This window comes from Engraulis encrasicolus, chromosome 10, assembly GCF_034702125.1.
Source record: "Engraulis encrasicolus isolate BLACKSEA-1 chromosome 10, IST_EnEncr_1.0, whole genome shotgun sequence".
Lineage (NCBI taxonomy): Eukaryota > Metazoa > Chordata > Actinopteri > Clupeiformes > Engraulidae > Engraulis > Engraulis encrasicolus.
The window spans coordinates 31,941,245-31,954,740 of NC_085866.1; the positions used below are offsets into that span (position 1 = coordinate 31,941,245).

At 42.8% G+C, this 13,496-nt stretch overlaps 1 protein-coding gene across 1 annotated transcript; it reads left to right on the forward strand.

The window, feature by feature from the left end:
* Window positions 1-105: 105 nt before the first annotated feature.
* On the forward strand, window positions 106-12,962 carry dhx35 (DEAH-box helicase 35). Its single transcript, XM_063208658.1, has 22 exons — window positions 106-157; window positions 652-779; window positions 958-1,050; window positions 1,165-1,242; window positions 1,341-1,445; window positions 1,755-1,816; window positions 2,004-2,073; window positions 2,187-2,246; window positions 2,604-2,716; window positions 3,595-3,691; window positions 4,113-4,271; window positions 4,497-4,707; window positions 5,101-5,225; window positions 6,125-6,179; window positions 7,566-7,756; window positions 9,141-9,218; window positions 9,749-9,878; window positions 10,007-10,088; window positions 10,233-10,304; window positions 10,670-10,781; window positions 11,040-11,126; window positions 11,742-12,962. Exons 1-21 carry the CDS (start codon window positions 118-120, stop codon window positions 11,079-11,081), a joined length of 2,103 nt encoding a protein of 700 aa, XP_063064728.1. The 5' UTR covers window positions 106-117; the 3' UTR covers window positions 11,082-11,126; window positions 11,742-12,962.
* Window positions 12,963-13,496: the final 534 nt, after the last annotated feature.

Here is a 13,496-nt window from a genome sequence, read left to right on the forward strand (position 1 = left end):
GTGAATTCGTTGTGGGGAAAATGCTCGTGGTAATTCAGACTATTTTATGTGTAGAGAGATGAATCAGGGCACTGGTAGGTTATGAGAAAGTTTTGAAGATGTGACGTCATTTTCAAGATGGCGGCGCCCCAGTCCACGATGAAATTCTGGAAACCGGGTAAGATGAAAATACGCCTGCAATATTAAATTTGTACATTGTTTTGTCAGTATGTATGTTCTGAAACACACAACTTAACCACTACATTGTTGTGGAAGCAACAGTTTGGGATGCGTGGTGCGGCATTACCTAGAAAAGTGTTTTCGTCTTCTGGCACCTCTGCAGTGGTGTTGGCACTGACTGTCGCTCGCGCTAGGTCTGCGCAATTTCAGCAGCGTGAACTTATTTGAGCGGAGATTCTGTCGCCAAACCTACCCAACACAGTCAACGTTTGAGTCTTTTTGCTGAGGTTTCACTGTCTTTATCATGTCCCGACATCATAACAAATCTGAACTTGTTTACCCCGAGTTAGCTGCGTCTCCTCAAGTTGAGCTAGCCAAGCTAATCTGTCAAATTGGTTTGTTATTCAATGACACGGTAGTCGTATGCATTGGAGTGGTCCTCGAATCCCCGTCTGCCATAATTGTCTTTTTTCTGGTCATGCTACATAACAGGAGCCGATGCTCCAGGTGTGTCGGAGGAGCGCGAGCTGCAGAGCGAGACGACAGGCTCTCCAGTTATTTACAATCCGCACACTGCGCTTTCCATAGAGAAGCAGCGACAGAAACTCCCCGTTTTTAAGGTATCTTGTTTGCTTTCACTATTTCATTAACCACTACTTTTGACTGAAACAGTAGCACCGTCTTTATAATCCCAATCTGCCATAAAACCGCTAACTGGAAACTATATTCTAATATTATTCATAATGAACACTGGAATACCTATGTCATGTTTTTCCCCACATCTTTTTTTTTCTTCAGCACAGAAACAATATTCTCTATCTAGTGGAGAGTTACCAGACAGTGATCATTGTCGGAGAGACAGGATGTGGGAAAAGCACACAAATACCTCAGGTAAGTGCTTGCTCACTGTCCTTGGTTTTTGCCTTCATCAGCAAATCATGGATGGAACGTCCATGAAATCTTCCAACAATTACATGAAGATTTCAGAAATGTCTTCTTTCTCAGTACCTCTTAGAGGCAGGTTGGGCTGCAGAAGGGAAGGTGGTAGGAGTGACTCAGCCTCGGAGAGTGGCAGCTACATCTGTAAGTGTACACCTGTATTCGCAACAGCCATGAACATTTACAGTTCTTCCTAAGTATCGGACATTATCCGTTGTCATGTAATGTGTTTACACATCCAGGTGGCCAACCGTGTGGCAGAGGAGCGTGGGGCTTTGCTTGGGCACGAGGTCGGTTACACCATCAGGTTTGACGACTGCTCTGATCCCCATGCCACCCGGATAAAGGTAGGTACTATTTACTTTGTTGCCATTACCATGTTTCCTCAGAGGGATGAACACTCCATGCCCTGACATCCCTGGAGCATTCATTTACTCTGCACACTTGGGAGTGGAAAATGATGATTGAAGTTTGCACTCATAGAAGTAATTGGAGCTGCAAATGTAATTTACACCATCCCTGAGGCATTTCATTGTAGATGAAGAAATAGTCCACTGGGGGTCACTGGCAGTTCTCTCTCTCTCTCTCTCTCTCTCTCTCTCTCTCTCTCTCTCTCTCTCTCTCTCTCTCTCTCTCTCTCTCTCTCTCTCTCTCAGTTTCTCACAGATGGAATGTTGGTAAGGGAGATGATGGCTGATCCTCTTCTAAAGAAATACAGGTGAGAGTTGTACAGCCTTTCCAATCCAACGCCCAATCTCGTTTTGATTCCCTTGAATGATAGATCCACGTGCACACATTGATGTAGATGAATGGCATTAGATGCTCAATGCTGATGACTTGGTTTGTAGGCCTTGCGTTTTTGCTATTCCCTGTTTGTGTCTGAACTGTTTTATTTCCTCTCTTAGTGTCCTTATGTTGGATGAAGCTCACGAAAGAACACTGTACACAGACATCGCTATCGGCCTCTTGAAAAAGGTGACTTTGTACTTGTATTGAAATAACCAGATTACGTTTCATTACAGTGAGTAAATGGATATGAGCTGGGAGATGTCCATGAACATTTTCTCTGTCTCCTTTCTTTTCTCTAGATCCAGAGGAAGAGAAGGGACCTTCGCCTCATCATTGCATCCGCCACTCTCGATGCCAAGGTGTTTTGCTCAAAGTGTTCTACTTAATTGTGTGGGACAAAGTAGTAATAGTAATTAGTATTAATGTTGTAATAACATCACCACATGTGGTGACACACAATGCAGTAATAAATCAGAGGATGTTGGGATGTGTTGGGCATGAATACATTTTGTGCCTGCAGTATGTATCATATCATTACAAAATGTGTTAGTTAAGTGAATATTCATAATTTTGTCAAGTGCAGTGTTATTACATAACCCTTTTCAGGGGGTGTGGGGAGGGGCAGTAAAGGAATTGGCAAAGCATTTTATTGAGGGAATGGATACTGTTTTCAAAGAGATTATTAATGCATTTTATTTATTTTATTTCATCAATAGAAATTTCAGGAGTTCTTCAACCTGAATGAGTCTGGAGATCCTAGCAAAGACACCTGTGGTATTCTCACAGTGGAGGGCCGAACCTTCCCTGTGGATGTATTCTATACTGTAAGGTAAGAGAGGCTCCAGACCTTTTTGAGTGCTACACATCCACAAATATCGTCCAGTTTTACAGCACTGGCTTGTACACTGGCACTTACTCCAGTTGGCTCATCAATACTGCACTTGCATTTTATACTGTAGTGTCAATAGATCCATTATGATTAATGTTTCAATTTAACATCTCAGTAGCAATAGAATTTAACATGATTGTGCTGTTATTTTTTGGCACAGCTGCGCATTATGATTGCCAATTCCTGGTTTAAGAGACGTGTATGATTTTTTTGTCAGTTTGTGCCTTACCCTAACTCTTACCTGTATTTCTGTCTTTCCTAATTTTTTTAAAATCTTATCTATGACCTCTGTGCTGTCCCTGATTATGTCAGTCAAGGAGTGCATGACTTTCCTTTCCCTTTTATTACCTCCGCCAAGGAGATTATGCTTTCAGTCGCGTTGGTTTGTCTGTGTCTGTTTGTCTGTCTGTCTGTCAGCAGGATAACTCAAAAAGTTGCAAACAGATTTTGATGAAATTTTGTGTAGTTGTTGGAAATGACAAAAGGAACAACTGACTAAAAGTTGGTGGTGATCTGGATCACGATGTGGATTTTTAAAATTCTTCTCCATTGGGATAGGGCAAAGTTTGACATTCCAGTTTCTAACTCCACAAAAAGATAGCAGAAAGGCTAGGGGGAAAAAAGGTTGTAACATAGTCGCATGTTCCATCAAACAGCTTCCTTGTCAGAGGTCTGCACTCTAATGCATTTCTAGTTCCTGTATGATTTTTAGGGAGGAATATATGATTTTCTTGTCACTCTCTGCCTGTCGCCTCGCCATACCTCTGCTTTTATTTCTGCATGTCCTTATTTTTTTAAATCTTTTTTTCCATCCCCAGTCCTGTCCCTGATTATGTCAAGGCAACGGTGGAGACGGTGCTGAAGATTCACGAGACTGAGGACGATGGAGATGTGCTGGCGTTCCTCACGGGACAGGTGAGGTCAGTTAGCGCTGTCAGCACTCAGATGCTGGAGGAGATAATGATGCACTGGAAAGCGCTGACAGAGACGAGCCAAAGCACTGCAGTGAGCCTTTCCAGCTTGGTGATAAAAAGATCTTTTATATTTGAATATTAAACATTTTGTCTTTTGATATCAAGAGTTTTGATGTAGTAAAAAACAGAGAAGTGAATGCTTTGTTTTCTTCATTTGTTTGATGCATTGGATGTTACCACTCCATTCAGGACTGACACCCTGCTAATGTAGGCAATCAAAAGGCTGTTATTTCCTACTGTGGCCAATCAGATGTCATCCTGTGGAGATCAGATTCAGAAGGTTGTTATTTTCCTGCCCCGTGCTAATTACATGTTCTCATAAGCCATTTCCTCACACGATGAGGTAATCTCTTCCTGTGCAGGAGGAAGTGGAGAAGGTGGTGTCCATGTTGCAGGAGCAGGCCCGGACGCTTTCCCGTTACGGCATGAAGAAGCACCTACGCGTGCTGCCCATGTACGCCGGGCTCCCCTACGTGGAGCAGATGAAAGTCTTTGAAAGGATGCCCCCTTCTGTACGCAAGGTGAAATGACAGGAACACATGCACTTGGCTAACATGCAACTTTCAATGTTGTGCTTTTCAATCTATCTTTAAGTGTATTCATAGGTATTTTTTTAAAGGAAAACATTAGATCAACAAAGGGTTTTTATTAGATCGACAGAAGGGGAAAAAACACAACAATAAATCTTCTGATCAATTTCACAGCCTGGTTTTCATGGTCAATCCTTTATGTTTCCATATCTTCAGGTGGTGGTTGCCACCAACATCGCTGAGACCTCCATCACCATCAATGGCATAGTGTTTGTCATCGACTGTGCGTTTGTGAAGTTGAGAGTGTACAATCCCCAGACCGTCATCGAGTCGCTGGTGGTCACCCCCATCTCCAAGGCCTCCGCTGCCCAGAGAGCAGGGCGAGGGGGACGCAATCGCCCAGGGAAGTGTTTCCGTCTTTACACAGGTAAGGCCTAATTATCCATGTTGAATACAGAAAGCATAAATTATTGGTATTGCTGAAATGGCTTCAGCCTTTACCATGATGTATTGAAGATGCTTGTGCAAATACTAGCAGAGTTTGCCAGTCGTCGTTTGGATTTTGCCCGTGGTACTGTAAAATTCACCTGTACTGCATATGTGAGTGCATCTCTGTCTCATCTTTGTGTCCATATGTGTGCATGTGTTTTTTGGTCTGTCTGTGTACATGCATTTGTCTTTATTTGTTTCTTCTCTGTGTGCAATGTGTATGTTTGTGTGTCTTGTCTTGTCTCTGAATTATCTGTGTTATGCATCTTTATATCTGTCTGTCTGTCTGTCTGTCTGTTTCTTCATCTTTGTTTATTTGTCTGTGATGCAGAGGAGGACTACGAGAAGCTGCCTCCCGCCACCGTCCCAGAGATGCAGCGTACCAACCTGGCGCCTGTCATCCTGCAGCTGAAGGCCCTGGGCATCGACAACGTGCTGCGCTTCAGCTTCCTCTCGGTACCTAATCCAACCTCCATACTGACATACAAAGGCAAAGTGCAGATAGCTTCATATTTTATCAAAATTGAATTTAGATTGAAAAAGGTCTTCATGAAGACTCCTTTACCTTGTGACAAAGCCCTCTATCCCATATGTGTCCCATTTTACTGTACTGATAGACAGCGGGCACTGAAGGCGTGGAAAGCGTCAGAAGTAACTTACTTTGTATGGAAGAGCAAGCGGCAGTAGCATCAAAAGCTGCAAAAGCGTTTCTAGCGCAGAGAGCATCAAAGCGTTAAAAGTTGGTTGCTCTCCCTAATTGAATGCTTCAGTTTGAATCGTTTGCCGCGTTCATCGCCACTGATCTGTGCTTTCCAGGAATCTGCAGCATTTTAGTTCTTTCAACACCTGCTGTCTGTCCGTACAGAGATATTCATATGTCAAATTGGTGGCAATTATAATATCTAACCCAATGGCAATATTTTGAAATCCTTTTTCTTAGTGGCAATAGATGTAGTTACTCCACTTGGCCTTTGTCGGGCAGCATACCTCCTTATAGTATACACATTCACTGACGGGCACCGTCTGTCTTTGCTAGCGTCTGCACGGCTCCCCAGGGGGTTTCCTGATTTGCGTCACGTAGTTGGACGTTGTGAGAAAATGACAGCTGCTTGTGTTGCAGCAGGGCGTCAAAAGAAAGTTTCCATTATGATTTCGTTCAGTTTGGCAGTGCACTTCTAATCTTCCTGACACCTTGCTCTGAGCAGCTTGAAATCAACTCAAATGTGTTTCACATCTCTCCACTGTCTGCGTTTCCTGTGTCGTCTGTTTTTGTGGGCTTGTGGTTGTGGTGTGGTACGTAAGATGACTAATGTATTTTGTCTTCTGGCCTGTGTCTCTTCTACCACCATCATCAGCCCCCTCCTGCCCAGTCCATGGTCCAGGCCCTGGAGCTGCTCTATGCCCTTGGTGGTGAGTAAATAGATGATGCCACTTTTACTGCTGCTAATAATAATGTTATTACTGTTGTTATGGATACTGCCAGTATTTGCTTTTTATGACCACTGGAGCAACGGGCCGGTATGTCCCTCAGTTCTAGTATCAGGTCATCTTTAGTTGTAGGCAAGGGATGAAAAGGAGTACTTTAGACCAGGAATTCTTAACCATAGGGCCGCGGACCAAAGTTGGGCCGAGCTCACACCCTCTAGGGCCGCAGACAACTTTCAGTTTCGCACCAGTGTGCCGCGCGGGCCGTGGGGACCGCTAGTTATCAAACTAGTGTGCGTCTTTTCCCTCAAACCAGAGACGGTTTAGGTAGGAGCTCAAACGCAACTCTGTCATAGCGCAATGACCACAACCCGCATTTTTTTGTTTGAGGGAGATTAGGAACAAGACGGTAACACACTTTTCAGTGGGCTATTTGGAAAAAGCGAAATTACTTGGCTTCCCAGCTGATTTGGCGACGTCTTCTGTGTCCTACTATCCTCACGTGTTAGTTAGAAATAGGTGTTCAACGGTTAGGCTACTCAAAATAATTCTAGTTACTGAATCTTTATCCCTTATACTTGTCCAAGTGTCTCCAACAAAGCAGTCCTTTCACGAATTTTGTTTGGGCCTAATTGTGCTACTGGGAAAGTTTTCCGTCCGGCTGTCGAATTTCTATTCTTCCCGCGTCACATTTCCACTTGTGTCTTGAGTTTAAGATCAGCAGATTCATTACAAAGCGCATGTCAAGAGCTTTCACGCATACTTTAAGCTGTCAGAGAGGCATTCATATGTGTGAATGACTATGGCTTGCTAAACTCTGAGTGGATTTAATGAATGATATTATATGAGATTAACATTAATTAATATAGGGCTATCCCTTGTGGAAAAAATACTTCATTAACAGCCTATTTATTTATTTATATTTTATATCACAATATATTAGCCTATATTATATTATAATATCATAATATAATATAATATAATATCGCCTAATATAATGATATATACATGAGTATGGGCCCCGGGACACTGCGCACTGGAAAAAATGGGCCTCAACATCAAAAAGGTTAAGAATCCCTGCTTTAGAGTTTAGACAATGTCATTTCTAGTAATTTTTTGAAAGTGTAGTCAAATTTCCTGCATTTTGCTGATATGGCTTGACCATACATACAATAACCATTTGTAAATGAGTAACTAAATCTAAAGAAACCATTTTGTAGTGCACGTTTGATATTGCCACAGCATAAGCACAGCAGTTAGGCCAATCGCTGATTTGTTTCATTTGATTCCAAAGCCTATTTGATTCATGCACAAGGATAATTGCAGCTGTTGATGAGCTGTGTTAACTGGCATGGCTGTTCCCACGCACAGGTCTGGACCAGTATGGCCGTCTTACGGATCCGATGGGCGTCCGCATGGCGGAGTTCCCCCTCAGCCCCATGTTCGCCAAGATGCTGCTGGAGTCCGGCAACTTCGGCTGCTCCAAGGAGATCGTCACCATCGCCGCCATGATGCAGATCCAGAACATCTTTGTGGTGCACCCCAACCAGAAGAAGGCCGCAGTGAGTTTAAACTTGCTTGTGTGCATTCATGTGTTTGGTGGTGTTACTGTTTGGTCAATAAAACGTTTTCGATGTGGATGTTCGCTTTTTTAAAGGGGGAAAAAACATCAGGGTTGGGTAATTGAAGTATACAGCAGTGATTTTGGGCATCCATGTTAGTAAGGTGGATAAGTTACGTACTGTATATGCTGCTGTACATTTGACCTGCTACAGTTGGTTGAAGGCTTGCTTGAAGTTCTCTACTGTGTCTTGTTTTCTTTTATTATTATTACCTCCGCCAAGGAGGTTATGTTTTCGGTCACGTTGGTTTGTCTGTTTGTTTTGTCTGTTTGTTTTGTCTGTTAGATAACTCGAGTTAGGATAACTCGAAAATTCATGCACAGATTTGGATGAAAGTTTGTAGAGTTGTTGGAAATGACAAAAGGAACAAGTCCGGATGCAGGATTAAAAAAAAAAGATTCTAACTCCACAAAAACAAGACAGATAGACTTGAAATAATAGGGTGTCAAATGTTCTATCAAACAGCTTCTTTGGCGGAGGTCTGCACTCTGAGTGCATTTCTGGTTCCTGATGCAAGCCTTTACATGTTGCTGATAAAAGCAACTATACAACTATAAAAAATAATTAAAAAAATTCAAGGCTACTTTCCTAGAATAGTTCAGGAATCTTCTTAAACATTTCAGTTTGTGTCCTTCACAAGCAGCCTCGTGACCACTGCACCAGTAATCCTGGTCTGCCTGCGGACATGCCTGAATAGCCCACTGACGTCAGCCAGCCAGATAATGAATCGGCTGACCTGCAAAGTGTGTTTTCGCAGAAGTCGATTGTTCTCCATGTTATGCGTGTTTGTGTGTTCTTGGAGAGTCAATACTTCAATTTTTTGTCTCACCCAGTTTCTTTCTACTCTTTTTCTTTTTGTGTACCTGTCTGTGTATGTGTTTTGATTGGGCTATGTTTTATGTGTATAGCATTTTGTTTTCTGTGTGCTGCTTACCTGGGCAGGCAGGTCAGCGGCGCTTGTGTGCTGAGGCCCTGTAGTCTTGCTAGTGTTTGGGGTCCTGCTCGGTTCGGCTCGGTGGCAGCTGCAGCTGTGGCAGCTGTTGAGTGTGACCTCTGTCATGCTCTCTCTGTTGTCTCACACCTAAACACTGCTTGGCTCTACCTTTCCCACAGGCCTCATTTGCTGATCCCATCTGTTCGCTGCTGTGTGTGTGTTTGTGTGTGTAAGAGAGAGAGCTGGGGTGTTGGCTTTGTGGTTTCTGTTTGTATGTACTTTTTGCCTGAAGTATGTAGCCGTGTGTGTAGTACATGTGTGTTTCGTGTGTTGTCTGTGTTGCATGTGTGCGTGTCTGTGTGTCTCACTCTCCCTGCTCGTCTGTCCCAGGCCAGGGAGCACAGGAAGTTTGCAGTGGCAGAAGGTGACCATCTCACCATGCTCAACGTCTATGAAGCCTTCATCAAGGTACGCCGCCGACTGACACCTGAGCAAGCTATTATATGTAGACAGACTTGCTTAAATTCACTTTTCTAATTAACTTACCAGCTAAGTTTCTAACTGGTTAGCGAAGATTCTTTTCAGGAAAATTAGCCCAGTCTTTAATCTAAATGCAGTTCTGTTGAGAGTACATACATCTGTGATCCCATCAGATTTAAACTTGTTGATTTAAACATCATCATCATCATCATCATCATCTCAGTCATCTGTGTTGTCTCTGGACTGACCTCTAGCCATGGCAAGTTGTGGCAAGCCATGGGGGTCACATGATGAAACCATGGTTTAGCCACCACAGGAGGAGCACAGACTCATGTCCATGTTACAGTACATAAGTAGATCATGCATATGCACACCCTTTGTCAGTAGAGAAGAAAACACATAAAGCTCAACACACACCAGATAGTAGATCTTTAGATTGAACCATGTCTCCATGTACACTATGCGCTGAGTTTTGTGTTTGCATGCGTGTGTGTGTCCCTTTTCTTTTTAATCATCAGCACCAGAAGAACTCTCAGTGGTGTCAAGATCACTTCCTTAACTACAAGGGCCTGATGCGAGCTCTCACGGTCCGGGAACAGCTCAGGAGACTCATGAACAAGTTCAAGGTCCCCCGTACCTCCAGCGAAGGTCTGCTTCCCTCCCTCCCTCCTTCCTTCCCTCCTTCTTGCTTTCTTTCTGCCTTCTATATATGAATCTTTATCCACTCATTTGTTTTGTGCTGTGTGATGTTTCATTGGTTTTGATTGTGTGTTCAGGTGACCCGGACGTGATTCTCAGGTGCATTGTGTCTGGATTTTTTGCCAATGCTGCGCGCCTGCACCACTCCGGATCCTACCGGTAAATGCCAAAGAAAAAGACGGACTGGGGGATGCTTATAAAAATGAAAGGATTTTTCATAGGAATACACTGGATGCTAAAACTCACCAGACATTATCTATACCAATTAACTCTCTCTTTCACCTCCACTCCCCTGCCCTCCAGGACGCTGCGTGATGACCGAGAGCTTCATATTCACCCCAATTCTGTACTGTATGGAGAGAAGCCCCCCAAGTGGTGAGCACTAGTTGTGTGGGGGGTGGAATGCGGGGGAGGGCACAGAGGAAAATAAACAACTTTAAATAGATTTTACCTTGCTTGGTTTTCATCATGATCTGCGGTGGTTAGTCAAGCATGCCTGCCATATTAGGTGACTGCCACTTTGAAAAAGAATTCAGTTTGGAAAGGATGACCTTGCCATCTAGTATATCAACACTAAACTGCATTTCATAAAAAATCCATTCATGCACTGTAGGATAAGTAAAAGTTCCTTCATTTGGCACAAAACGAACTAGTAAATCACAATACTCCCATCTCCATGATCCATGAACCTGCTGATGATTGTGTGTACATGTGTTTGTGTGTGTTCATTTGTGTTTAAGGGTGGTGTTTAACGAGGTGGTGCAGACCACCAAGTATTACATGCGGGACGTGACGGCAGTGGAGTCTACTTGGCTAGTGGAGCTGGCCCCTCACTTCTACAAGCAGGCCAAGGTGAGGACGGAAAGTGTGTGTGTCTGTGTATGCACACTAGCGTGTGTTTGCATGTGTTTTTGCTCACGACTGTGTCTGTGTGTATTGGAGGGAACTTAATTTGAAAGGGGAGGCTAAGACAAATATGGATACTTTACGGGAACAACTTTGCACAATAAATGCTAATAGCGACTATAACAACACACTATCTCTCTTCCTTTGTTTTTCTCCCTCATTTTTCTCCCTCCCTTGCTCCCTTTCTCTCGCTCCCCCCTTCAGCACGGGTCACTGAGCAGCAGCAAGAGAGCCAAGGTCTTCTAACAGGCTGGCCTGTACGGGTGTCTGCACTGCACTCACCACCACAAGGTGCTGGTTGACGCCTGAGAACGTTTACGTGTCATGGGGAGTGCTAATCCTGACCACACACAAACACACACACACATACGCATACACATACACACACACACACACACACACACACACACACACACACACACACACACACACACACACACACACACACACACACACACACACACACACACACACACACACACACACACACACACACACACACACACACACACACACACACACACACACACACACACACACACACACACACACAGAGCAAACGACTCCCCCATCCTCGTGTACATAGAGCTGTGTGATATATACAGGTTATATATAATATAGATATGTATGGTATATTTATTGCACTATACCTGCCCACTCTTCCGACCCCCTTGTCCCACTCATGTGTATATATGATACTGTAGGTAGAGCAGGCTTGAGTCCAGGGATTTGAGTTGATAAGCCATAATAATGTAACCTTGGCCATGAGCATCGTTGAAGTTTATTTTTTAAAATGGCGTCTTTTTTATTCAGTTCTGGCATAGCTTGGTTGTAGAGGAGCAGTGATAAGGGAATACACAAAAATACTGTGAATTTTTAATAAAAACGAATTATTTCCATCTTCAGGCTAGTGGCAGAGTGAGTGATTGTCTAATGACAGTGGACGAAAGAGAGGGTGACAAGGACAGAGAGAGTGAGAGAGAATTGACAGGAGAGACAGGTATGTGGCTCGACAGTGAACGAATGTACAGATCATATTTACCTCCCGTTTGACGGGGGGAAATGGCATTGTACCAATGACCAAATTTCTCCCCTTGAATATACCACTGTGTTTTACTGCATTTCAGTGGCCTTTTTCTAACCATCGTGTGCCAAGTTATTAGATCCTTATTTGGCATTTCATGGTACATGAAAACATGGCACATGAAATGGACAAATAAACCGTAGTTACGAGTGCTTGAGAAGCAATCAAAAGGAAAGTGCCATTTTTTCTAAAAAGGGTGCTTGAATATGAGCATTTAGATGTGTGTGATGCCTCAAAAAAATTAGGTTTTACCATCTTTGTTTTAACTTCTGTTATTGCGTCCTGTGTTCCCGAGTTCATTCCAGTGAAACAGTTTTTTTTTAAAGGCAGAAGCATGTATCCACATCTCCACCAAACCTCACATTTGCTCTTAGATTTATTTTTATCCCCGAATTTGAAAATATCACGTCTCTCATCATCACATCGGTGTCCTCCCTTTTAAACCTTCTTATTTTGGCCCTCGCAAGACTTGATTCTCGGAAGCGAATATATTTCTTCTTGGAGGAATGTGCCAAAACATATTGATGTAGTTTCTCTGCTCTTTTGTCTCTTCTACTTTTTTTTTCTATTCCTGTGAAAGCTGCACTGAAACCTGCTTTCATGTCAGTAAGGTTAGCGTTATTAACTTTATTGATAAATGTCTGCATGGTGAGATGTACCTGACTTAGATGTAGCAGCCAGTCGCTCCACTAACTAGCCTTAGCTGTAGCAGACTTTATCGCCACCGATGCCAGTGGTGCACTATGGACAGAAACAGTACAAACAGATTAGCAAAGTAATGCAGTGTCGACACTCTCTTGCATGTGCAGTGAAATCACAACACTTTCACTACAGTAGTTTTACTCTCTCACAGTAATATTAGTTGTCAATGACGAGAAGCGTGTGTAGACTAACCATCTACAACACGTCTGTAACATGCACAGGCACAAGGCTTTTCTACAGAAGTACAACGTTGTAGTTATTCTGTGAAACTATTTAAGTCCAGTCATTCCCTAAGTCTGTCCCATGTATCTTCTAATAAAGCCAAATGGTCATGCACTGAACTAGGTGACTGTGTTTTCCTTGCGGTTCATGATTTTTCAGTTTAATAATTAAATTAAATTAAATTAAATAAAACAGCAAACCTTGACGAGTACGGTATTCATTTGATCCTTGGTTAGAGTAATACATTTTAATGTGTTATATCTCAAATGTTGCCAGTTGGACCATACTGTGGTCTTGGGTGTAAGTAGGATGCATCACATTGGTTGTCGAACTAACATGCAAACCTTTTTTGAGGATTTCAATTTAAACATACAGTTGTGCTCAGAAAAATAGCAGTGCCTTTACAAAAGTGAGTAAATGTCAAAATTCTTCAAATAAATTGTACTTTCATGAGCAAAATGCATTGGGGACACTGCACACTGCACATTTTATTTCAAAGCAAGACATTTGGGAACAATAAGTCAATTTTATAATATTTTATAGAAATTAGGGCAAAATGACTTCTTCCAGTATCCTGATGTACTCAAACTGATCCATGATCCCTGGCATGTGGTAAATCAGACCAACACAATAGAGAGAAAACATCCCCATAT